General features: G+C 35.9%; 1 protein-coding gene across 1 annotated transcript in view; it reads right to left on the reverse strand.

Annotated features, from left to right (window-relative positions):
- LOC150076901 (proteasome activator complex subunit 4-like) overlaps positions 1-24,249 on the reverse strand; it is a 514,513-nt gene that overhangs the window by 126,886 nt on the left and 363,378 nt on the right. The window contains exons 32-33 of the mRNA XM_090386346.1: positions 11,677-11,924; positions 2,754-2,823 (exon numbers count right to left, since the gene is read on the reverse strand). Coding sequence (XP_090242472.1) covers positions 2,754-2,823; positions 11,677-11,924 — 318 coding nt within the window. The remainder of the gene's footprint in view (positions 1-2,753; positions 2,824-11,676; positions 11,925-24,249) is intronic.

Here is a 24,249-nt window from a genome sequence, read left to right on the forward strand (position 1 = left end):
AGCTAATTTGCTTCTTGACTAATGGTAGCCGAGCATTCTGGTCTTTTGCCAAAGCTATTGGCTGCAACTTATGCCCATCTCTGCTCCCAACTGTGTCAAAACCAGATGGTTCTGTTGCCACTTTGGACAAGGATAAAGCTGACCTGCTAGCATCCCATTTTGATTCCAACTCATGTATTAATGATCTTGGTAAAACACCTCCCACCATTCACAACACGCTCTACTCAATGCCTCTTGTGGTCTTCCATCAATATGTCAGAAGGATTTTGACGAATCTTGATGCTCAGAAAGCTCCAGCTCCTGATGGTATTTCTCCACTTGTTCCCAAAACCTGTGCTCCTGAATTACTCCTGTTCTTTGGCGCATTTTTTCCACTTTCTTATTCCAAAGGTGTTTTTCCTTTTGCTTGGAAATTTGCTCATATCCAGCCTGTTCCTAAAAAGTGTGATAAATCCCTCCCATCAAATTATCGTTCCATTGCAATTACTTCTACTCATTCCAAAGTAATGGAGAAGTCAATTAACCGCCAACTCTTAAACTACCTAGAAACCTTCCATCCGATCAACGATCACCAGAAGTCTAATCTTATGGTTTGCCAACTGTTTTTTGTAATTGGTTATCCAGTTTTCTCTCTGATTGCTCACTGAGGGTGATGGTAGATGGCTCTCTGTCTTCTAACTACTCCACTACTGAACCTTGGGAGACACTTGGTGTCCCCCAAGGTTCAGTTCTTTCCCCCACTCTTTTCCTCTTGTATATTAATGACCTTCTTCCATTGACTGGAAATTCTGTCCATAGTTTTACCGATGATAGCACATTGTATCCCACTTTCCATTTTGAGAAACCTTGCCCTGCTCAATCAGCTTCAACTTCTCGAATATCCACTACCAATTCCTTAAATGCCGATCTTCAGGTAATTCACCAGTGGAGCAAAAACAACTTAGTTGATTTCAATCGTTCTGAAATTCAGCCTTGTCTTATATCTTGCAAAAAGGATTCTTCTGCTCCTATGCTTATCTTTGGTGTCACTCCGATTTCTAGGCAAATTGATATATCTCTTTTGGGGATTACCCTGACTTCTAATCTCTCTTGACACAAGCACATTACAAATACTGCTTCCTCTGCATCTAAGAAACTTAGTTTTCTCTTTCACTCTCGGTGTTACTTTTCTTCCAAACAGCTGTTCACTCTGTACGAATTGCAAATCCCATGCTACCAGGGAATATTGTTCCTATGTCAGGGGCGGTGCCACCAAAACTTCTCTCAGGCTTGTAGATTACATTCAGAAGAGGGCAGTTAGGTTAATTAATGACTCATCTCTAACAGAGTCTCTCTACTCGCTGTCTCATAGATATACTGTTTCTGCTGCATGCCTTTTCTATAGATACTTCCACGGGCGGGAATTATAGATACTTCTATAATTCCCACTCTCTCTTTCAAAACAGTCCGGACACGTGCCGCCACCAGTCAACATCCATTTACTAACTTTTCATCTTCCTCATTTATTCATTCAACTGCTGTTTTCTGGAACAATCTTCCTTCATATGTCTTTCCTGAAAATTATCGTCTACAGAAGTTCAAGTCTAATGTCAACAAATATCTTCTCTCGTCTTCTCAACTTCCAACCCAAGCACGGTACTAAGTGCTATAGGTTCTAATCCCCCCTCGTGTTTGGGGTTTTCATAAAAAAAAAGAAAAGCATGTGCAGCAAGAAATATCACAGTATTCTATTTATGATTTTTAAAAAGTTTGAAAGTAGAAAGAAGCAGGTCAATACCCCCTTCTATAATATGATGGTGAGACCACACATAGAATATTGTATCCAGTATTCTATGTGTGGTCTCAAGGACACCACATCTAATGAATGATACTGAACTTCTAGAGAGGGTGAAAAGCAGGGTCAACTGATTAGTAGAAAGTGCTAAGCATTGTTGATCAAGATCTTAGAAGATTGACTGCCACATCTTGTAAGAACACCTTACAAGATGTGGCATTCAGAGCTTAGCAACTAGACAACTTAGGGAGGGATTTGAGTGAAGCATATAAAAGCCCCCTTGGGGAGAAGGTTCAGTAAAATAAATGAGGGAAGAAGAAGAAGGAATAAAACTAGAGGTTTCAACTATAAAATGCTAAGTTAAACAGTAGGCTAGATCTTATGAAATTTACTTTTGGACTGGGTGGTGCTTTGAATGTGGAACACTAAAATAAGTTGCCTACAAATATTGCTGAGGCAGAGAGTTTGGAAAAATTCAAGGATGAATTGGCAATCACTTTTTGATGAAGGGAATAATAAAAGAGACAGTTCACATCAGTATGCCATTTTAATACTAATACAGAGCAATTTTTTCTTCACTATAAAACTTTCTCAAGCTTGAAGGAATATAGCTGAATAGTACCAGCATATTTTTTTACTATACTCTTCTCAGCTTAAAAATACAGTATAATTTGTACACAAGTTGTGGACAAACACAGTGTTTTTAATGTTTATGTTATCTAGGTGGCTAGTTTATCTTGTTCAGAGTTTTAAGATATTTCAATTTCTTAAAGAAAGAAATTTCAGTAGAATATTAATATCTTATATTACATAAACATTAAATTAACAAAACTAATGTGCAGTGATGAATTTGAATGGTTAATATGAAAAATATGACAGTTAATGTTTAGCTTTCATTCTACAAAAGACCATGTTATATTGAGTTTGCTATATTAATTCAACAGGAGAGAGAAAAGAAAAAAAAAAAAAAACACTTTACCTCAGTCAATTCTTCACGGTTTCTATCAAGCTGAGGCTGTTCTCTAGCAGGAGAATAGATTTTAAATGGCCTGCAATATTAAAATTTGAATCAAAATGGCAAAAAGAAAATCCATATGTAAAGTCTAACTTATTAATTACATGCTTTAGATAACATAGCAACAGATTTTTTTGCATGTAGAAATTTTGACTGATCTTTCTATTTGCCAAATAATAAAATATAATTCATGTTTTATCATCTCAATATTACTCTTCCACATTATCAAAAGTTTATATAATTTCTTCTTAAAGCTTTTTTTTTTTTTTGTGTGCAAACAGCTTCCTTCTCTGATACCACTCCACAAAATTTAAATTCAAAGGAAAGCAAACTTTGTTTATAAAAGGATTATAAATGATTCTAAGCTAATCAGGGAAAGGTGGGAATAAAAACAGATATAATTGTACTGACTATGATCAGTCCAGGAAACTGAATACATATGTACTTTGTATTTGGAATTAGCAAAATTCATAACTTAAGATGATCGAATAAATAAACAAATGAATAAATAAATACAACTGAGTCTACGGTAGAAGCAATGTTTCGGAGTTAGAAGTATCATGGATCAAGCACATCCTCGAAGAATTTCAAACAACTTAATGGTGGCACCTGCCTAATGCTAGCAAATATACGTACAACCTAAAAACATGGACTCATGATGCTCTTGGATTTGTATGTGCATAATACTAATTTTTGATACATTTATCTTGTTGTTGCCATGTATTTGGAATTCTGTTGCTTTCAGATTAAAGAAGAGAAAATAAGAAGAAAGAAGAACATCCAGAGTCTTAACAGTGTTTACAAAGGCTGCTTATAGTTTTATTATTGGCAGCATGCACTGAGTGCAAAACCAAGATCAGTGCAGAATTTAAGTTGTCATTGTACTGAGAATCAAAGCAATTTTCATTTAGAAATGTGTTGTAAAAGTTCAACAACCTGTATGACAGTGTACTTCCTTATATCACAGTACAGAGTAATTGTCAGCTGTGTCAATCTTAGCCATTTATGTGTAGTGGCAGTATGATTCCCACCCTGCATTAGAGAATGATTTGTGTAATTGTTTGATGTATCATTAATTGATTTCTGTCTACCATCATTGAAGCAATTTCAACCTTGAAGAATATTATCTGCAATCAATGCTTGTTGTTATGATCCTGCATTGCATGTTTTCATTGTGTGATTCTCTGCCTCAACAACTCAGAGAAGTTCATTCCACTACAGCTGCAAGAAACATGGAAGGGGGGGGGGGGTTGATTTAAACAAATCATCAACCTGTTATGCCAAATTTCATTCTAATAAATAGCACTCAAAATTATTTCAAAAAAACCATTATTTGTTCAAATAATGTTTAGAGCACTTTTCTGTTCAATAAAAGTTGGCTACACTGGATTTACTTAGAAGGGTAGAAGCCAAGATAAAAGTTTTTTTCTAATTTTTCTAATTAAACACTGCATGTGAAGAAATGCAGTTTTTGCTAATTTATTTCAAGCAAGTTAATGAAACACCTTTTCTTAAGATCACATGGGCCTTTTTATGTATGAAGAGATTTTGTGCCATACCAGTTGTTCTGTTTGCAAAACTTATATTCATATTTCTGACATAATCCCAAGAGTGAATGCAGAATGCTGAAGACATAAGTTTAAATATTTTAAAATGTCAAGGAAAACCTTTATAGCTGTAAACTTTAAATTTTTCTAATCTAATGTAAACAATGCTAATCTAATCTTAATTCAGCCAATAGGTACTCTACAAAACCTCTTAACTCATTTTCACCAATATAAAGTAAAATCCACAAATTAATAGGGCAAACATTGTTTTAATCACAACATTGAATTTAAATTTGCAGATTTCAAATCACTGGTTATTTCTTGGTACAAACAAAAATACAGACAGTACCTGCTTTACAAGTTCCCAAGGTTTCTGAGCTCTTTTTTGTAAATATCAAGTATCAACAGAACTGAAAATATCAACATTAATTGCAATAAATAAATGCTGCTTCTTCTTCCAGTCACATAGCTCCCTGAGGAGCTGTTGTGGCCAACAACAAATTCCTCCAACTGCATTGATGGTGTGCTATACAAGCAGCATCGCAAAGTGTCATGCCCAGAAGTTCACCGATCCCATCCTTCCACCTAGTTGCAGGTCGTCCTCTGCACCTCTTCTCCTCGGTTTTTCCTTCCATTATATTCTTCAACAATAAGTTTTCCCTTCTTACTATAGGACCAAAAAACTTGAGTTTTCTTTTGTTGATGCTATGAAGAAGAATTTTAGGCATGCCAATTTTATTCAATACCCACTCATTTGTTGTTCAATACAAGTAAGAAATATGCAGTATTCTAATGTAACACCACATTTCAAATGCATCAATTTTCTTCCTGTCAACTCTTTTCAGATTCCATCCTTCACATTCATAAGTGGCAACTGGAACAATTAACGAATCAATGATTCTCAGTTTCGTCTTTAGGGGCAGATCATGATCTCCCCATAATTTTATCAGATCAAGGACCAACGTTTTAGCAATAGCCTGTTGCCTCTTTACATCGTTTGGGCAGTCATTATTTTTATTTATTCTTGACCCTAAGTAATCAAATTCATCAATTTCTTCGATAACTTGCCCATTAACCTTCACTTTACTGGAACCGAGATTATCACTAATCACCACAATTTTTGTTTTACACACATTCAGAAACAATCCTTTTTTTCTTGCTTATACATACTCTCCCCAGTGTTTCTTTAAGATGATCCTTAAAATTACAAATTAGCACAGTATCCAACTCTTAAAGAATTTTGGAAATTATTCCATATCCAAGAATGCTAAGTTTTTAATTATATTAAGCCATTTTATTGACTTAATTGTTATATTAAATTATTTTCTATAAGTAGCTTATAGACCTAGTCAAGCTTCGTGATTTATTTTGAATTTAGATAGTGCGATTTTGAAAGTAATTAATACCTAGTGTCAGTAGATTTACCATTCGTAACTTGCCGCTATTGCTACATAATACAACATATACCCCGAACTAGATAGCATAAGGTTAAACATAAAATTAGACGGCGAGTATAGCAGTATCAATTAATCAGCAAAATTTACTAATCTTATTAAAATTTAATTGTCAATTAAATTGTACTTTTTTCAACTAAATACATATAACGACCTATTTTTACAAATGTAACATTATAAATTAATACATATAACTTGACAGGAGAAAAGAAAGTCATATAACGTAACTTGGAGATAATACTCTATACTGAAACACATATATATATATAGTTTTATAACTGCATTGGGATATAAGTTTAGGGTTATATTTTGTACTGGAATTTTATTTGAAATTGAATAGAAATCGTGACTCAGACCAAGCAGCAAAGCAAAAGGCTCAAACTAATGGGAGTGCTGTGGCTCAGGGGAAATATGAGGAGGCCAAATCAGCATTGTTATGGGCCTATATGAGAGCTTGAAGGACAGGGTGGATGCCCTGGAAGGATTTAAATTGAGGGCTCATCAAGCTCTCAGCTGCCCACATCAATGCCAGAACTTGCACTTTAACATAACGCAACACAGCAGCAACACGCAAGGCAGAATGTGCTGGTCTCAAAGGAACTAGTTGTTGTCAGTGACTCTATTGTCAGGGAAACAGTGAACATATTGTACAAAAAGTTTAGGTGGAACAGGACAAGGGTATGTCTGCCAGGGGCAAAGGTCAATGACATTATAGAGCAGATATCATCTTTTAAGGACACAAAAGGTGACATTGTTATACACGTTGGCACTAATGATATTAAGAGGAGGAGACAAGCAGAATTACTTAACAAGTACAGGTCAATGTTGAAAAAAAGCCATGAGTTAGGGTTGAATTTGAAAGTGTTCTGCAATTCTGCACAGACACGATAGGAGGGAGTATATGATGAGAACCTTGTCGATCAATTCGGCCCTGGAGGGATTGTGCAAGGCTCAAGGCATAGAATTATTCTCAGCCTGGTCTGTGCTTGTTAACAGGAGAGAAAGCTTCTACAGGGATGGGATACACTTATATATAAAGGGTGCAAGAATATTTGCTGATGCTATCGACGCAGTGTTAGGTGGGTCGGAAAACTGCTAGCTTGAGGGGATACACGGACCAATAGATTAACAGTAGCCGCTGGCAGAGGTAAAAGTGATTCTGACACTGCTTCTACTGAAATGAGCAGCAGCCTGGAAAACAAGGTGCAGGGGATTCCAAAGAATGCTGGGAGACATTGTGGAACAAGTAAATACATGGGCTGTGTTAGGGTAGCTAAGAATAGAAACAGGTGCATGTATGCTTGTGTGTACACCAATGCCAGGAGTTTGGTAAATAAATTCTATGAATTTGAGGTGTTGGTCAAAACTTTAAAGGCAGATGTAGTTGGGATAATAAAGATGTGGTGTCACACAGATATAAGGAATGTAGAACTGGAATTTGGGGAGTACAATGCTATTGGTTAATAAACACATACAATCCAAGGAAGTACAGCCAGTCAACATGGCTGGACAGTGCAGTGTTGAGTCAGTTTGGTGTAACATAAGCACTGGGAAAGCAAAATTGAGAGTAGAAGTGTGTTATAGGCCTAATGACTCTGATGAGAATAATAAACAACTGTACAGAGAAAGAGAGCGGGCCAGTAAATCAGTGTCTTATATTGGGGGATTTTAATTTTCCAGATATTGATTGAAATTTATGGGTTGGTCACTCACACACTAGCAAGACTTTTGTGGATTTATAGGATGACTGTTTTCTATAGCAGCACGTTTAGGAGGCAACTAGAGGGAGTAATACTCTTGATCTGATTACCAGTAGTGGTTCTTCATGCATTAAGAATCTGCAGATAAAGGAACCACTAGGTGGCAATGACCACAGTGTGCTGAAGTGGGATTTACTCAAAGAGGCAACTACCATCGGGAGTAAAGGGAAGGGTTTTTACTTTCATACAGGTGACTACGGTGGTCTGAGACAGTATTTAAATTCTATACAGTGTTACCAACAGCAAATTCAAAATGGGAAGCATTCAAAGAATTAATCTTGGAAGCTACTAGGCTTTTCACACCAACTAAGAAATATTGTTCAAGGTTCAGGCCTAAGTGGATGTCAGATGAACTAATGAGACATATGGCAGAGAAGAAAAATGCATGGGATACATACAAATTAACAGGTGACATGGAAGCCTATGATAGATATAAGCTGGTCTGTAACCAAGTCACAAAGGAGGTTAGGCAGGCAAAGCCAGATTACAAAAAATCTTTGGCAAGGGATGCAAAGAAAAACAGCAATGAGTTCTTTACTTATGTAAACTCTAGAAGGAAGGGGATGAATCAGATTGCTCCACTTGATATCGATGGTTCAACAGTTGATGATCCTGCTCAGGTAGCTAACAAACTAAATGACTACTGTGCATCTACATTCACATATGAGGAGTTATTCAGGGAGAGGAATGCCAGAGGTGTATTAAATTCTGGCAGTAAGCTAGATAATCTTGTAATAACTGAGAGTAAAGTGGAGGAGAAATTGTTGAAGATAAACATAAGAAAGGCACCTAGGGTGGATGGAATCTATCCAGTTATATTGAAGGAGGCAGCAAAGGAAGTGAGCAAATCCTTAAGCCATAATTATGAGAGTTTCCTTGGACTCGGGGGATGTACCCATGGACTGGAGATGTGCAAATGTGACCCCAATCCACAAAGGAGGATCAAAGGGAGACACAGACAATTACAGACCTGTTAGTTTAACTTCTGTTCCACGGAAATTAATGGAGGCAGTGGTTAAAGAAGCATTGCAGGATCATCTAGACAAGACTTCAGTTATAGCTTGGATACAGCATGGGTTTGTTAAGGGGAAGTCTTGTCTGACCAATCTGATTGGATACTATGATGTGGTCACAAAGGAACTGGATGCAAAGAATAATTTTGATATCATATATTTGGATCTCAGAAAGGCTTTTGATACTGTTGCACATGGAAGATTGCTGCACAAATTGGAGCAGTGTGACATTGGAGGCAAATTGCTGCTATGGATAAGGGGGTGGTTGAGGGGGAGAAGACAGAGAGTGGTAATGAATTGACACTGCTTTCGTGGATTAATATTATTAGTGGAGTCCCCCAGGGTTCAGTGTTGCGTCCATAGTTGTTTTCTGTATTTATTAATGATATTGATCATGGTATATCAAGCTTAATGTCCAATTTTGCAGACAATATGAATGTCAGCAGGGTTGTTAATGACACCAATGACAGTACGCTGCTGGAACAGGTTCTAGAAAAGTTGAGCAGGTGGGCTGAGAGGTGGCAACTGAAGTTTAACATTGACAAATGTAAAGTACTGCATATGGGAAGCAGTAACCCCAGAGTAATGTATCAACTGTGTGGTACTACACTAACAGTGGTAGAGATTGAAAAGAACCTGGGGATAATTGTGCAGGCAGATATGAAGTTTTCTGAGCAGTGCAGATGGTCTGCAAGAATAGCTCATGGTGTCTTGTCAATGATATACAGGAATTTTTCTAGCAGGGATAAGGAGGTGATTATCCCCTTGTATAAGGCGATGGTCAGGCCACACCTTGAGTACTGCTTACAGGTCTGGAGGCCTCATTTTAGGAAGGATGTAGATTTGTTTGAGCATGTACAGAGATGGGCAACAAGATTAGTGAATGGAACAAAGGGTTGCCCTCATGAAGAAAGGCTTAAGTTTTGCAAATTAGTGTCTGGAGACTAGGGACCTGCGAGGTGATCTGATTGAGGTGTACAAAGCCTTGAATGGTTTGAGCATGCTCAATACTGATGAAATTATTCCTCTTGCTCAGAATAATCGCCTGATAGGGCATAAATTCAAATTGAGGAAAGACAATTGTAGGATAGATGTGCAGAAGTTTGCCTTTAGCCAGCGGGTGGTTGATTGCTGGAACAACCTGCCATCTGTCGTTGTAGAAGTTGATAGCTTAAATGGATTCAAGCCGGAACTAGACAAACATTTGAAGCACGTGGATGGGTGAAACGAGAAGGTTTTTTTTTTTTTTTTTTTTTTTTGCTGATGCTATATAAGCTTGCTTTCTTACATCATGTGCCTTTGCTAATGCTAATATTTTAGCTGCAATCAAAATAATAAAACAAGCCTGCGATAAAATTACAGAGAAGAACATGAAGGGTGTTTGGAATAAATTCTGTCATCAGTTTATTGATAATTTTGAAGGATTTCAAGAACCAGCAGAGATCGTACAAAATGAAACAGAAGTGGTCATTAATAATGCTAACCAATTGCAGCTTAAGGTTTCCACAACTGACATCACTGATCTGCTTCAAACGCACAATGGAGAGCTCACAAGCGAAGACTTCCTTGATATGGCAAAACATGAAGAAGCTGAGGAAGAAGATTTAACAGCTGAAACTCCTGCTAGTTCCTTCACTTTCAAGAGGCCTGACGAAACTTTTCACCACATAGAAAAAGCAATTGAGATTTTCGAGGCACAAGATTCAAATTTAGAGCACACTAGAAAAGTTGCTACAGGTTTAAAAAAATGCTTATGCATGCTACCATGAAATTTATAAAGAAAAGAGATGAATGTCTTGGAAACAAATGATTCTTGTAGCATTTGAAGAGAAGACAAATCCTTGTGCTTCCAAAAAAATCAACGAGTACCGAGCCAACAATGAGTGAAGAACCATCAACGCGTGTGCATTTAATCAATGATGATGAGGAATAAAAATTATTTAACATTTGTATGACAAAAATAATTTCTTTATTATTATAATCTGCTTGATTTTAAAGGCCATGTTTTCATTTCTTTGGATAAATAGATCATTGTTTAAGCATAAACTATTATTTTGTTGACCTTTATTTAACATTACTATGGTCAAATTTCATTTTTGAGAATGTAATCCTTATTTTTAACATTACATTACATCTATGAAAACATGGCCCCACTCAACACCTTTTAACTAGGCAAAATAGCAGTGTCATTCATAACAATAACTCAATGCCCATTTTCAAAAGCTCCGGTCTAATGGAAACCAAACCTCAGTGCTTTTGAAAATGGGCATTCAGTTATTGTTATGAATGACACTGCTATTTTGCCTAGTTAAAAGGTGTTGAGTGAAAAAACCACTAACACTGATAAAATCTGCAGCTATACTGAAAAATTAACAAAATTTAAAATAGCAATTGCTATCATGTGAAATTCTCTGATAGTTTCTCCAGAGAATTTCTAGCATACAGAAAGTCATTTCAGTTCATCATAGTCCTAAAGGTACCACCCTGACTGCAGACTGTTATGCAAATGTTAAGCATGTTCTTGCTTCCTGAAAAGCAAAAGCATACCTGGTTAAGACACTTCTCAAGTAGAATGGTTTGAACACTTGTCCCATACTGAAGAGTTTTCTCCTTGTGGCATTCAGCTGTTTCAAATTCAAAATTAAAACTAATTAGTTTCTATATTGAGAATTTTCAGACTATAAGGCTATCAAGCCTCATGGTCTGAACTAATCTATGCATCTTCTGATGTTACACAGGTAGTTAAATAAAAGCTTATAATTTTATGATCTTTATAATGAACTGTGTAAACAAATTAGTGTAAAAACATCTACAAAGAAAAATTTTACTAATTCTAAACTGATAATTATTATTAGTTTTAATTTTATACACCTCACAGGACAGCCTCATGGCCCAATTCACTGAATTCTGCAACATATTTTGTTTTGCCAGCAGTTGGACAAACTCTAGAAGTTAAAAGCTGCCATAATTAATCAAACGCTGTATTATCCTCAAAATGAAAGGTAACGGCTCTAATAATTTTAGAGAAAAAAACATTTCTATTCATGACATGCAAATGTAAACATGACTATATTATTTGTTAAAACTAGTCTGAAAAGCACAATGAAACATACTTAGACCAGCTGTAAAAGCCAACAAAAGACTTAGGTATAAATGTGTAACTATCCCAAACTTCCTTAGTGTTTGGAGGTGCCAAACTATTGTACTGTAACCAGAAATTATCAGGACGTTTTCCAGTAAATTCTTTAAAAACAGGATGAAGTGGACGATGAACAGCATTCAGAACTGAAACATCAATTTCTTGTTTTGGATGGGGTCTCTTCTGTTGTTTAAGAATAGAACACACAGCTCCAATGGCAGTCTACAGAAAAATACAAAACATTAACTGTTAAGACCACATAAAAAGCTTCTCAAAAATGAAGGGGGATGTGGAAGAAGGAAAGAAAGAAAGTATTTGATTTACAGAATTTAATTTCTTGCTACATCAATTCATTACTTTATCAGTTTTAAAAACTTAAATGTGGTTTTAAGACAACAGTGGTTCTATTAAAATCATTTCTTCTAATTCTAGATCATTAACTTTCATTGTTTAGTTATATACATTTGATCAAAATATCCTTTAAACAAATTAGTATACATTCATCCATGACCTAGCAAGTAACATAATTGAATCATATCTACAGCTTACTATAGCAATGAATATTGAAAAGTTTAAACAAATGGGAAAGATTTATCAAACTAATTTAAAGAAATAATGAATTGCACTTGCAGCAATTTCATATGAATAAATAAAATATTTAGAATTTTTATATTTTTATGAATTTAACCAACATAACTTTCTATATACATAACATACATATATACAGTCAAAGGAGTTCTTTACACTGACCCCCAAGAGGAATGAAAAAAAAAGTCATTACATTGAAAGATTTTCAGAATTAGTTTCGGTATTTAGTTTTTGGTATTAGTATTCAGCATTTTTAGTACAGGAAAATGATCCAAGAAAGCAAGTTTATAAAAAAATCAAGGGAAAAAAAAAAACCATCCCACATCACCTGCCAATAATTTGTCTAGTTCTCCCCTGAATTTATTCAAATTATCCACTTATACAACAACAGATAGAAGCTTGTTCTTACAATCAACCACCGCTGGCTGAAGGCAAACTTCTGCACGTCATTCCTGCAAACATCCTTCCTCAACTGGGATTTACACCCCCTCAAATGTGTAGTCTGCACATCAGAAAGAATGCCATCAGCACTGAGATTGTTGAATCTATTCAAAGCCTTAAACAACTGAATCAGTTCACCTTGCAGGTGCCTAGCCTCCAGATGCTCTAATTTGCAGAACTGAAGCCTTCTTGATAACACCACCTTTGTGTTCCATTCACTAATCTTGTTGTCCTACTCTGCATCCATTCCAGCAGATCTACATCCTTCCTAAAAAAGGCCTCCAGACCTGTATACTATACTCAAGATGCAGCCTAGCCAATGCTTATACAATGGGATATCACCTTCTTATCCCTGCTATCAAAGTTCTATATATCTGTGACAAAATCCCATTAGCTGTCCTGGCAACCCAGCTGCAGTTCTCAGAGAACTTCATATCTGCACAATTACACCCAGGTATTTTCCATTTCTCAGCCCATCTGCCTAATATTTTTAGATCTTGTTGCAGTAACTTAATGTTTTCATCATCTGCACACTTACACATTAAGCTACTGCAACAGCATCAAATGCTTTCCTGATATCTAAGTACAGTAAATACTTGACCTACGCGATTAATTAATTCCAGCGATTTCTACACAAGTTGAAAAACCTCATAAGTTGAATAGTGCTTAAACACTTTTAATTGTATATTCGTTTGAAAGGAAAATTCAATCAAATCAACTTCTATTTATGAAAACTTTGTGGAAATAAAACGATTCAATATCCTATTGAATATATACTCGTACATAAATATAAAAACATACTTAACATAGCCAAAACTATCCATTCTATACTAATCATTTAATCACTAAACATCTGCACCATGTAATAGACAAATCCACCATGGTGAGATACATTTCAACAATAGTGTATCTGCCACTTCTCTATGCTGCAGAGATTTGGGCATCTGCATCTCCCTCTACCACCAAACCAGTTTTCTCATCTGAGTATTTGTTCTCAAGTGGGTGTGCCACAAACTTAGCCTGCCTTCCCAGCTCCGGACCACTGATATGCACTTAACATCCCAAGGCTCATGTCACTCATTAATAAAAGGTGGCTCGTCACAACAATCAAACTCATGACCGGTCTCATCTCCCTCTCCTTCTGGGAAAACTGTGCATAGAGGATCTCAGTGGCACATCTACAAGCATTCCCCCAGTTATGTCCTCTGAAAATACACCCTCATCTGTGGGACCGGTTTCTTCCTCAGCAGATGCTATCTCGAGTCCAGGACTTAGATGTCAACTTCAACAAGTTCTGTCGAGACTGATAATACATGAAAGGAATACTCAATGGCGTGGCCAAGGCTACTATTATTATAATTTGAGTCTTGAGCAATGTATATTCTTAACCCAACCAACTGTGTACAGATTTATGCACGTCAATGTATATCCTTATAGTATGTATTTTGAAACAAATGGTTGTACACTTACTTAATGTTGTATATATGTAGTATACTCAAGTCATTTCTCCACTTTCCTGTACTTTATTCCAATTATTTATCATTCTATTATTTATTTATGTGTTTTGGCTTTTGAGACAATAATGTCTCTGTAGTACATTGTTAACCTCTGGCCACTGTGTTGTGATGGGTTGTTGCAACTACTATTATGTGAATTATCATTCTAAGCGTTGCAATAAAGATTCTTCTTAATATGTTTTCAGACTCTGCAGATTTTGATGGTGTCTTGAAGTACTTGTCCAATGATGCACTGTAGCTCTTTTTTTCTTGTTGCAAACCAGTTTGTAGTATGCAATTGCATCATCATGCACCGCTCCAATCACTTTTTCAAATCTTTCATGTCCGGATCCTGAGCTTTTAAGGCAGCTAGTCCTTCATTGATCATTTTAAAGCATTTTGGCATTTCTAAGGATCAAATTGTTTTGATGGTTCAACTTCTTGTATGTCCTCTGAAACCACATCTTTATGGTCATCAAGCTCCATTAAATCTTCATTGCTTAATTCCTTTCTATGACTTTGCAACAATTCAATAAAGTCATTTTCCTCTAAATTTAATTCCAATGTTCTGGTCATTTCCACAAGCTCTCTAATTACATCTTCATTTTCTTCACTTCCAGAAGCATCTTGTCTTGATGCTTCAGGAATTGGGGGGGGGGGACAGTTTCTTCAAGACAACATTCATGGTTGATACTGTAATTTCACTCCAGGCAGCGTCAATGTTTTTAACAGCTTTGTAAATGTCAAATTCTTTCCAAAACTGCTTCAATGATCTAGCATTCTGTCCTTCAGTGGCCCTTACTGCCTGTTTAAATGTTGTTTGTACATAAAAATTTTCTTTTTGAATGTCTGTATTAGACCCTGATCCATGGGTTTAATGAGGGAAGTTGTATTTGCAGGCAAAAACTTTTATGTTTTCATGACTTTGACATGATTGGATCCAATATCTTTTATTTCAGAAGATTTATGAGAAGTCCAGTTGGCCTGCCTTCTTAAAATCCACCCATGCACACCTTCTCGATGGTAAGCCCTGTTATGTCACTTAGCAACGAACGTGCAGAGTGGTTCTCTTCAAGATGCCTGGTCAGCGTAAAGAGGAAAAGACCGCACCCTCGAGCACATAGCAAGATGGAACAAATGGCCCTCAGTCCCTAGCAGCTTTCACCCCCCCCCTTACAGCAGTGAGAGGATCAGAGTGGAAGCAGAGGGTGCCAAGAATCTCTGGGTATGATCAGGCTGCCATGCATGGAAACAGTGAAAAGAGCAAAGGTGGAGTTGGCTTTCTGGCCCATAAAGATATAAAAACAACATTTTGGAATTCAAAAGTACATCACCAAGGGTCTCAGGATTACTAAGCGGTATAAGCTAAAGGTTATAATGATTTATGCACCAACATCGAGCCATGATGATGAAGAGGTTGAAGAAATGTACACCGAAACTGAGAGCCTCCTAGATGAACAGAAAACTCACTACACTATCGTTATGGGGGAGTTCAATGCTAAGGTTGGAAAGAGACAAAACAGTGCAGAAAGGGGAACTATAGGAAATTTTGGAATTGGTGAAAGAAATGAAAGCGGTGAAAGATTTGTGGAATTTGCAGAATCTGGAGGAATGTCAGTAATGAACACTTTTTTTCAAGAAAAGGATGAACAGAAAGTGGACATGGAAGAGCCCAAATGGAGTAGCAACTAATGAAATCGACTTCATCCTCACTAACAGAAGATAATTGTGAATGATGTTACTGTTCTGAATAAGGTAAATTTTAGAAGTGATCACAGAATGGTAAGTTGCAAACTTGACCAGGCTGTCATGCACGGAAACTGAACTTGGCCTGTTACAACGTAAGATCGCTCATCGGTGAAGACAGACAAAATATTAGACCTGGAAAAGGAATTAGAAAATGTGAATTGGAATATCATTGATTTGGCTGAAAGAAGAAGAAGAAGAAGAAATGAATCACTTATAAGTTTATCAACTGGAAATCTGCTGTACATCAATGGAAACAGTGAAAGGAGCGAAGGTGGAGTTGGCTTGATACAGATGTAAGAAAAGAAAGGAAAAAACTGACTAGAGTAAATAATACAAAGGTCTTTGAGATAACAGAAGAGGAGAAAAAGCAGTATGTACTGGAACTTAAGAACAAGTTTGAGCTTCTGCCGACTGCTCAGGACAAAGATATTGACAAGGAATATTACAACTTTCTGAAAGTGATAAAGCCCAAGAAACCTATAGGTAAAAGAAATCCAAATAAAAAAAAAATAGTCAAGAAACAGTTGTCACGATGAACCGAAGACGACAAATGAAGAGCAAGAAAAACACTGACAAGGAGAAAATTAAGTATACTGAGTTATGCAATGCCATTAGAAAGAGACTCAGAGAGGACATAAGAAAATTTAACAAGCATTAAGGGAAAGCAAAGGATTTAAATCAGCAGCCATAAGCAGTAATACAGAAAGACAAAATGATAATGAAACTGAAGAATAGCGATGGTGTACTTATAAATAGCAGAGAGGGCATAATTCAAATAGCAGAAGACTACTATAGAGAATTATACAAGGAGCGAGGGAATGATGCCAGCAGTGGGGAAGTTGGATCGCAAATTAGCAACACATACAAAACATACCTGATATCCTTCCTGATGAGGTAGAACATGCGTTGAAGAAAATGAAGAATCAGAAAGCCCGGGGGAAGATGAAGTTACTGTAGAGTTGTTAAAATTGGGAGGATGAGACATGACACAAAAACTGGCAAGACCCTTCACAAAATACATTAGAAAAGGTGTGATGCCTAAGGAGTGGAATAATGCAATCATAGTTTTGCTGTGACCAGGTGCATTATAAGAAAGGAGATAAATCAGAAATTGGAAATTATAGACCAATTAGCTTGTTATCCCACATCTACAAATTACTCACAAGGGTCATTACTAACAGATTAGAAAGAATACTTGATGAGAATCAACTGAAAGAGCAAGCTGGCTTTAGGACATGATTCTCAACTATGGATCACCTTCATGTAATATCACACCTAATGGAGAAAGCAAATGAATATAAAACACCATTATGCCTGGCATTTGTGGATTATGAAAAGGCAGAAAAGACATAGCATAGATAACCCATATATTATGATTTTGAAGAAAATATATGAGAACGCTACCTCCTTTATTAGACTAGACAAAGACAGTAGCAAATTTAAAATTGAGAAAGGAGTTCGACAAGGGGAGACAATATATATTCGAAGTTGTTTACTGCTGCCCTTGAGGAAGCTTTCAGAAGATTAGACTGGTCACAGAAAGGAGTAAATGTGAATGGAGAACACCTAAACCATTTACAATTGCAGATGAACGTGGTCATAAGCCATGATCCCAAAGAATTAGAGGAAAACCTTAACCAGTTATGCAGAGTTAGTAAGGATTTTGGACTAAAGATGAATATGGCAAAACAAAAGTAATGATGAACAAGTATGCCACCGAAAGGGATATAATGATTGAAGGAGCAGTAATTCAAAAGGTGGAGTCATATACTTACCTGGGACAAAGTCATTAGCTGTAATAATGATAAATGGCTGGAAGTGAAGAGAAGAATAAATTTTGGATGGATAGCATTCAGAAAATATAGTCACGTACTGAGGAGCAATATCCCAATTTGTCTGAAATGTAAAATAATGAACCAATGTACACCATGACTTATGGAAGTGAAACTTGGGCACTCACCAAAAGAATGGAAGAGAAGCTGAGAACTACACAGCGAAGAATGGAACGAATTATATTGGGAATCAGACTGTTAGATAAGAAGAGAAACACATGGATTAGGCAGCAAACTCAAGTAAAGGTTATTCTTATCAAAACTAAAGAACTAAAATGGTCGTGGGCAGGACACATAGCTCAAAGACACAATGACAGATGGACTAAGAAAATAACAGAATGGTACTCAAGAGGAGCTAGAAGAAAACCTGGAAGACAACAACAGAGATGGACAGGTGAAATTATGAGTTTGTGGGTAGTAAATGGATGGCCATTGCACAAAACAGAAGGAACTGGAAAGTTGCTGGAGAGGCCTTCGTCCTGCAGTGGATTGAAAATGGCTGATGACGATGACAGTAACACACAGTTGTTGGGTGACCAGGTGCATTATCAACCAGCAGTAATATCTTAAATGGTAAGTTTTTTTCTTGGCAATATTTTCTAACTCCTTGCACAAAAAAATTTTAAGGAGAAACTAGTCCCAAAAAAATTCTTGTGTCACCCTTGCTTTTCGATTAGACTTCCACAAGACAGGCAGCGATGCCTTTTAAATATTTTGAAGGCCCTTGGATTTTCGCTAGAGTAAACTAACAGTGGTTTTATTTTGCAACCTCCAGTAGCATTTCCACCAAAAAGAAGGGTTAATCTGTCCTTTGATACCTTAAATCCTGGCATAGTTTTTTCTTCTTGCAATATGTAAGAACGATCTGGCATTTTTTTCCAATATAAACCAGTCTCGTCTACACTGAAGACCTGTTGTGATAAGTAATCCTCGTTTTTGATGATTTCTGCCAGTTTTGGAGAACTCCATAGCTGCTACTATGTCTGCACAAGCAGCCTTACCTGTAACTTTGATGCTGTGTAGTTTAGCATGGCCGTTAAATCTTTCAAACCATTCGTGAATGTTCACTAGCAATGTTCTCACCACATTTACACTTCATTTCTTCAAAAATACTCTAGGCTTTTTCTTGTATGAGCATAAGATTTATCGGCATTCGTTGTTGTTTCAAGTCTTCTATCCAAATCATCAACAATTTTTCCATTCCTTCTATTAATAAACATCTTCTTTTGGATATGATTGCAGATTGCACTGGCACAGAACTTTTTAAGTGCTGCATAATCTGAACTTTATCTTTTATAATGGTTCTAACAGTCGATTCATTCATTTTGTAAACACGTGCAATCTCCACAAATTTCTTGTCATTTTCATGTTGTTTAATGATTTTGACTTTAGTCTCTATAGTTATATGCACCTCTTCTTATCACTATGATTATTATTCTCATCATTTTTTTTCTTTTCGCAGCCATAGTTTATATTTATTTTGTTTACAAGTATAAGCACACAAGACACAATTTACACTTAAGTGGTTAAGGTGAAAACAAAGCACCGATGCCACTATCAATTTACATTAGCAGACACTAATGCAATCTATTATATTTAAAATGGTGCTTAATGGATGCTGTGGCTAGTCGTAAGTATAAGTAGCACAACCATGTATCTATGAATCCGCATAAGTCGAGGACTTACCATATATGATATTAAAATTATTTTCTGCATCCATCCACGTTTTGTTACTGTGTCATAGTGTCCAATGCGATTGGTCAGAGAAGATCACCCCCTTAACAAATCCGTGCTATGACTGCAGCATAATTGCATTCGGCGAAGGTAAAGAAAGCCTGCATGAGAAGCACGCAAAAGTTCGATGAAATTTACCAGTAAAAGTACTCTGCTGTAACAACATTTGTATTGTTGCTCGCTCAGTAAACAGATGGTGGGTGTTATCGGTCAGGAGTAGAAATTGAATCCCATGGGAGACAACCTCCCGAAGTGGAGGGAGTAACCTAACCTTTTTTTCTTTAGAATCACTGGTGGACTAGTGGATAAATTGTTCATTAAAAAAAAACAAAAACAAAAAACAGGCAAAGGAAGCCCACACAAGCACAGCAAACTTCAAAAAATTTTTTACCAGTGAAACTACGTTACGAACATTTTTTACGACTCCAGAACTTCCAATATGACTCTGTTCATGATTCAATTAGTGATTCTAAAGAAAAAAGTCAGGTTACCCCCCTCCACTTCGGGAGAGTTTCAAACTCCCGTGGGATTCAACTTCTACTCCAGACTGATAACACCTACTGTCCTGTTTACCAAGGGGGCAACAATAGAAATGCCGTTACGGCAAAGTACTTTTACCGGCAAATTTCATCGAACTTTTGCATGCTTCTCATGCAGGCTTTCTTTACCTTAGCCTTGCATTCCTGTCTAGATGGTCCTGCATTACTTCTTTAACCAAGGACACCATTTGATCCTACCCCAACTTTTGTGAATTAGGGAAACATTCGATATATCCAGTCCATAGAGACTTCCACTGAATCTACAGATGCTTTCGTAATTATGGCTAAGGCTTTGCTTATATCCTCTTATTCAGCTTGTCAGCAACCTGAGCAGGATAATCAACACTTCTTCTCCATAGACATCAAGTGGACCAAAGTGATTCAATGCCTTGAATCACATTGGTCCACTCTTATACTCTTAATAAAAGTAAAGTCTTTGCTGCTTTCCATAATCTGCATTATTTTGCCTAAACTCCTTTGTGACTTGATTACAGACTAGTTTATATCTACCACAGGTTTCTGTATCACCTGATAGTTTACATATATGCATACCATGTATTTTTATTCTCTGTGTCAAGTCTTATCATTTCATCTGACATCCATTTAGATCTATTTCTTAGTTGGTGTGAAAAGCCTAGTAGCTTTTAAAATTACTTCCCTGATGCTTCCCATTTAGAATTTGCTGTTGGTAATATCATTAGTTGGTCCCACTGCATAGAATGTGAAATCTGTCTGAGACCACTGCTGTCATCCTTATGACAAAAAAGTCCTTCATTACCCTTGATGTTAGGTCCAACATCAGTACAGTGTGATCTCTGCCACTCTGTGGATCATTAACTGCAGATTCTAAATGCATCAAGAACCACCGCTGATAACCAGATCAAGAATACTGCTTCCTCTTGTTGCTTCTGTAATATGTTGCTGTAGAAAATATTCATCCAATAAATCCACAAGTGTCTTGCTAGTGTGTGAGTGACCAATCCACAAGTTCCAATCAATATCTGGAAAGTTAAAATCCCCCATTATAAGACATTCTAATTTACTGGTTCACTCAATTTCTACCATAACCAACTACTGGCAAACACCATTCTGATGAAATTGAATGGAGTTACTGTATAATAAAAATTTATCAATGTACTGTATATGGCATCTTTCAATTTTGCATCTCTATTCTTCTCCAAGAATCATGTGTGCAGTCGCAAAGAATTTAAGTAACAGTAATTTGCATTATGGGTGCACATGTAATCAATTTTGTTTATACTGGGGGGAAAGCACTGCAAGAATTTAGAATGAGAACATGAAATCTTCTGTAATTTCTTGCACACAATTAACAAAGATTGCTCAGTCACATTTCTGCCAACATAGTCACAAAGCTTGGTGTATATGAGCTGTACATTAAAACAAGTGCTGTTATTTATACATAATTAACAACAGTGCACTTGTGTTTTACCTTCTAAAGAGAGGATACCCATATTTTCGGATATTATCTGCACGGATATTATAATTGTGTTAAATACTTATAATCAAAACAGGATAATAATTCTCTCTTCTAGCACTACTATTCATTCAATAAACTTCGTGGCATGATGCTAATTACTAGGAGATAAGCTGGTGATGAATGCCTGCATGAACTGGTGAACCAGTTTGCCATGACCTTAGAGAGAGAGAGCAAGAGAGAGAGAGAAACTCAGTGTGTGGATACAGCTGTAAAAATATATATTGATGACAGGTCAAATTGCTATTTAAGGAAGAGATCAGACCATGAATATGTTTCAGTTTTTCCCTCATGTTCAATATGACTTTGCTGAGCCAAATCAAAAGAAAAAAGAAAACTTTTTGGCAAAAATCCACATGTAATAACAGACATAATGCAATTCACTGCCTTTAAGGTCTCTGACTGAGAATTTACTAATACTTATTATGTAACACACTAAGGCATTTTAACCCACAGTAAACTCAAAGATGCAAGAAAAGTTTGCAAAAGGGCATTACTACGTTGAATTAAATTAGCAACATGCTCAAACACTATAACAAGGAGAGAAAAAGGCAGTCATCAAAACCTGGTGCCATCTACAATGTGTAATAATAATATTCTTTAGTAATTCAAAGTTGAGTATATAATAACTGGGAGACCCTAGAAGAACCAATAGAGCCATTACAAATAAGGAAAGATAACAAATCAAATAATTAAAGAGTACTATTATAATTACATAATCATGACAGCAGGTGAGTTTCCCATTATACATTCAATGGAGAAAGAAAGAGTTGTTAGCATTGTTATGATTATCTCTCTATTAAATCATATTCGACTAATCATTTTATACATTAATTTTATACGCTGGTATGCTAATTTGATAAATGATGTTTCTTTTTATTTACTGAAGGTATTCCAATTTACACATTTATATTCAATAAATGTGTAAATTACCAAATGGAAAACTGAATTTTAGCAGCTGTAGAAGTTTATTTTCCTGCTACATCTGCTATGGCTGCGTTTCTCTAAATAACCCCCTGGTAGCATACTGCTTATTGTGAAAATTCCTGCAGTCAGAGCTAGTTCCCTTCCACACTATTATGGCCTTTTTTGCAGCCCATGTCAGCAATGACAAAGTTATAAGAAAAATTTTTTTATCAACAACATAAAAAGATACCTATGTTTTAACTTCTGTTCTTCTATGCAGGGCTGTAGTTAAAGTATTTCTAAACAGTAATTTTAATTTCAATCAGAGATGTTTTACATCCGAAAGTCAGGTATGATTCATTCTTGCCATGGGAGTTGGCTCTTCTGCACGTTATAGCATGTTTCACAACAATTTTTTTCAGTCTACTGCACCCTGCATTGCAAAGTGATTACAATTAGAAGTGTCAAAATTCCCTTGGTTCTTTGAGAAAAATGTTTAAGTGGTATATGATCTTGACTTCCAAATTGAAGTGATTTTCATCCAAAGTCAGTTGCACTTTTCAATGGCTGATCAAAATTTTATCATATACATATTTATCAGTTCTAACATCCTATAATTATTTTTCTTGTTTTGCTATGCATAATTTATTGTAGTATTATACAATTGTGCATAATATTTTCTTTTCAAGCAGCTTCTACAGTTAATCTTTTCTGTAAATAAATAGTAACTCATTAAGTGCATGTGTGCGTGCACACACACACACACACACACACACACACACACACACACACACACACACACACACACACACACACACACACACACACACACACACACACACACACACACACACAAATATTAATTACACACAACCAAGATAAGATTTTTAAACTGTATTTAAATATATATTTTTTCAGCTGTATTCAGTCACTGAGCATTTTCTACAATTCTACAATTCTCTGCTGTGTTTTAAAATGATTTGAGTGAGTTTCTGGCTTACACAGTGTAATTATCAACAGAAATCCACACACTTAAAGTTTACAGAAAGCGATAACACCAAAAAAGTAATGATACTCTTTTTTTTTTTTGTATGGGTTACTTATTAAATAACAAATAATATCTTTAAGACATGGATATTCTCTCTCTCTCCGCCCAGCCAGGTATGTACAGTTATACATAATAAACAACATAATACTTTTATAAAGTACTGTGAAACTAATAATAACGGTAGAAAAAAAAAATTAAACTTAGTAATCTTGTTATCACATGCAAGAAATTTCTGAATTTTTCTACAACACAATTGTTATCTTTCTCATAGTGAAAAGTTAGCATAATATTGTGAGTAGTTATCTTCTCATGATGCTTACATAAAATTAGTGTGACTAGTAATGGCAGCAAAAATGAAACTTAACAATACTGTTATCAGATGTGAGAAATTTCTACTCAGCACAATTGTCCTGTTTCTCATATTCATTAAATTAGCCCATTACACATCTACTCACAAATGTCTACTACAATGAAATAAAAGATTATTAATATTTTAAATGAGAATTATGAAAATTATGCAGTGTTAGAGTATATGACAAAGAATTTTTCTGGATTAATTTAAAATACTGACATGTTTTGTACTTGAATGGATATGTCAAACCAGTTTAAATTGAAGCAGATGTATTTTGGTCCCATGAATTTCAAATTAACAAAGTTTTACCATAGCTTATTAAAAGGTATGAACTGCCAAACTTCAATTGCACATAAAAAAACAATGA

This window comes from Mastigoproctus giganteus, chromosome 12 (assembly GCF_048544385.1).
Source record: "Mastigoproctus giganteus isolate SK-2022 chromosome 12, ASM4854438v1, whole genome shotgun sequence".
NCBI classification, from domain to species: Eukaryota; Metazoa; Arthropoda; class Arachnida; order Uropygi; family Thelyphonidae; genus Mastigoproctus; species Mastigoproctus giganteus.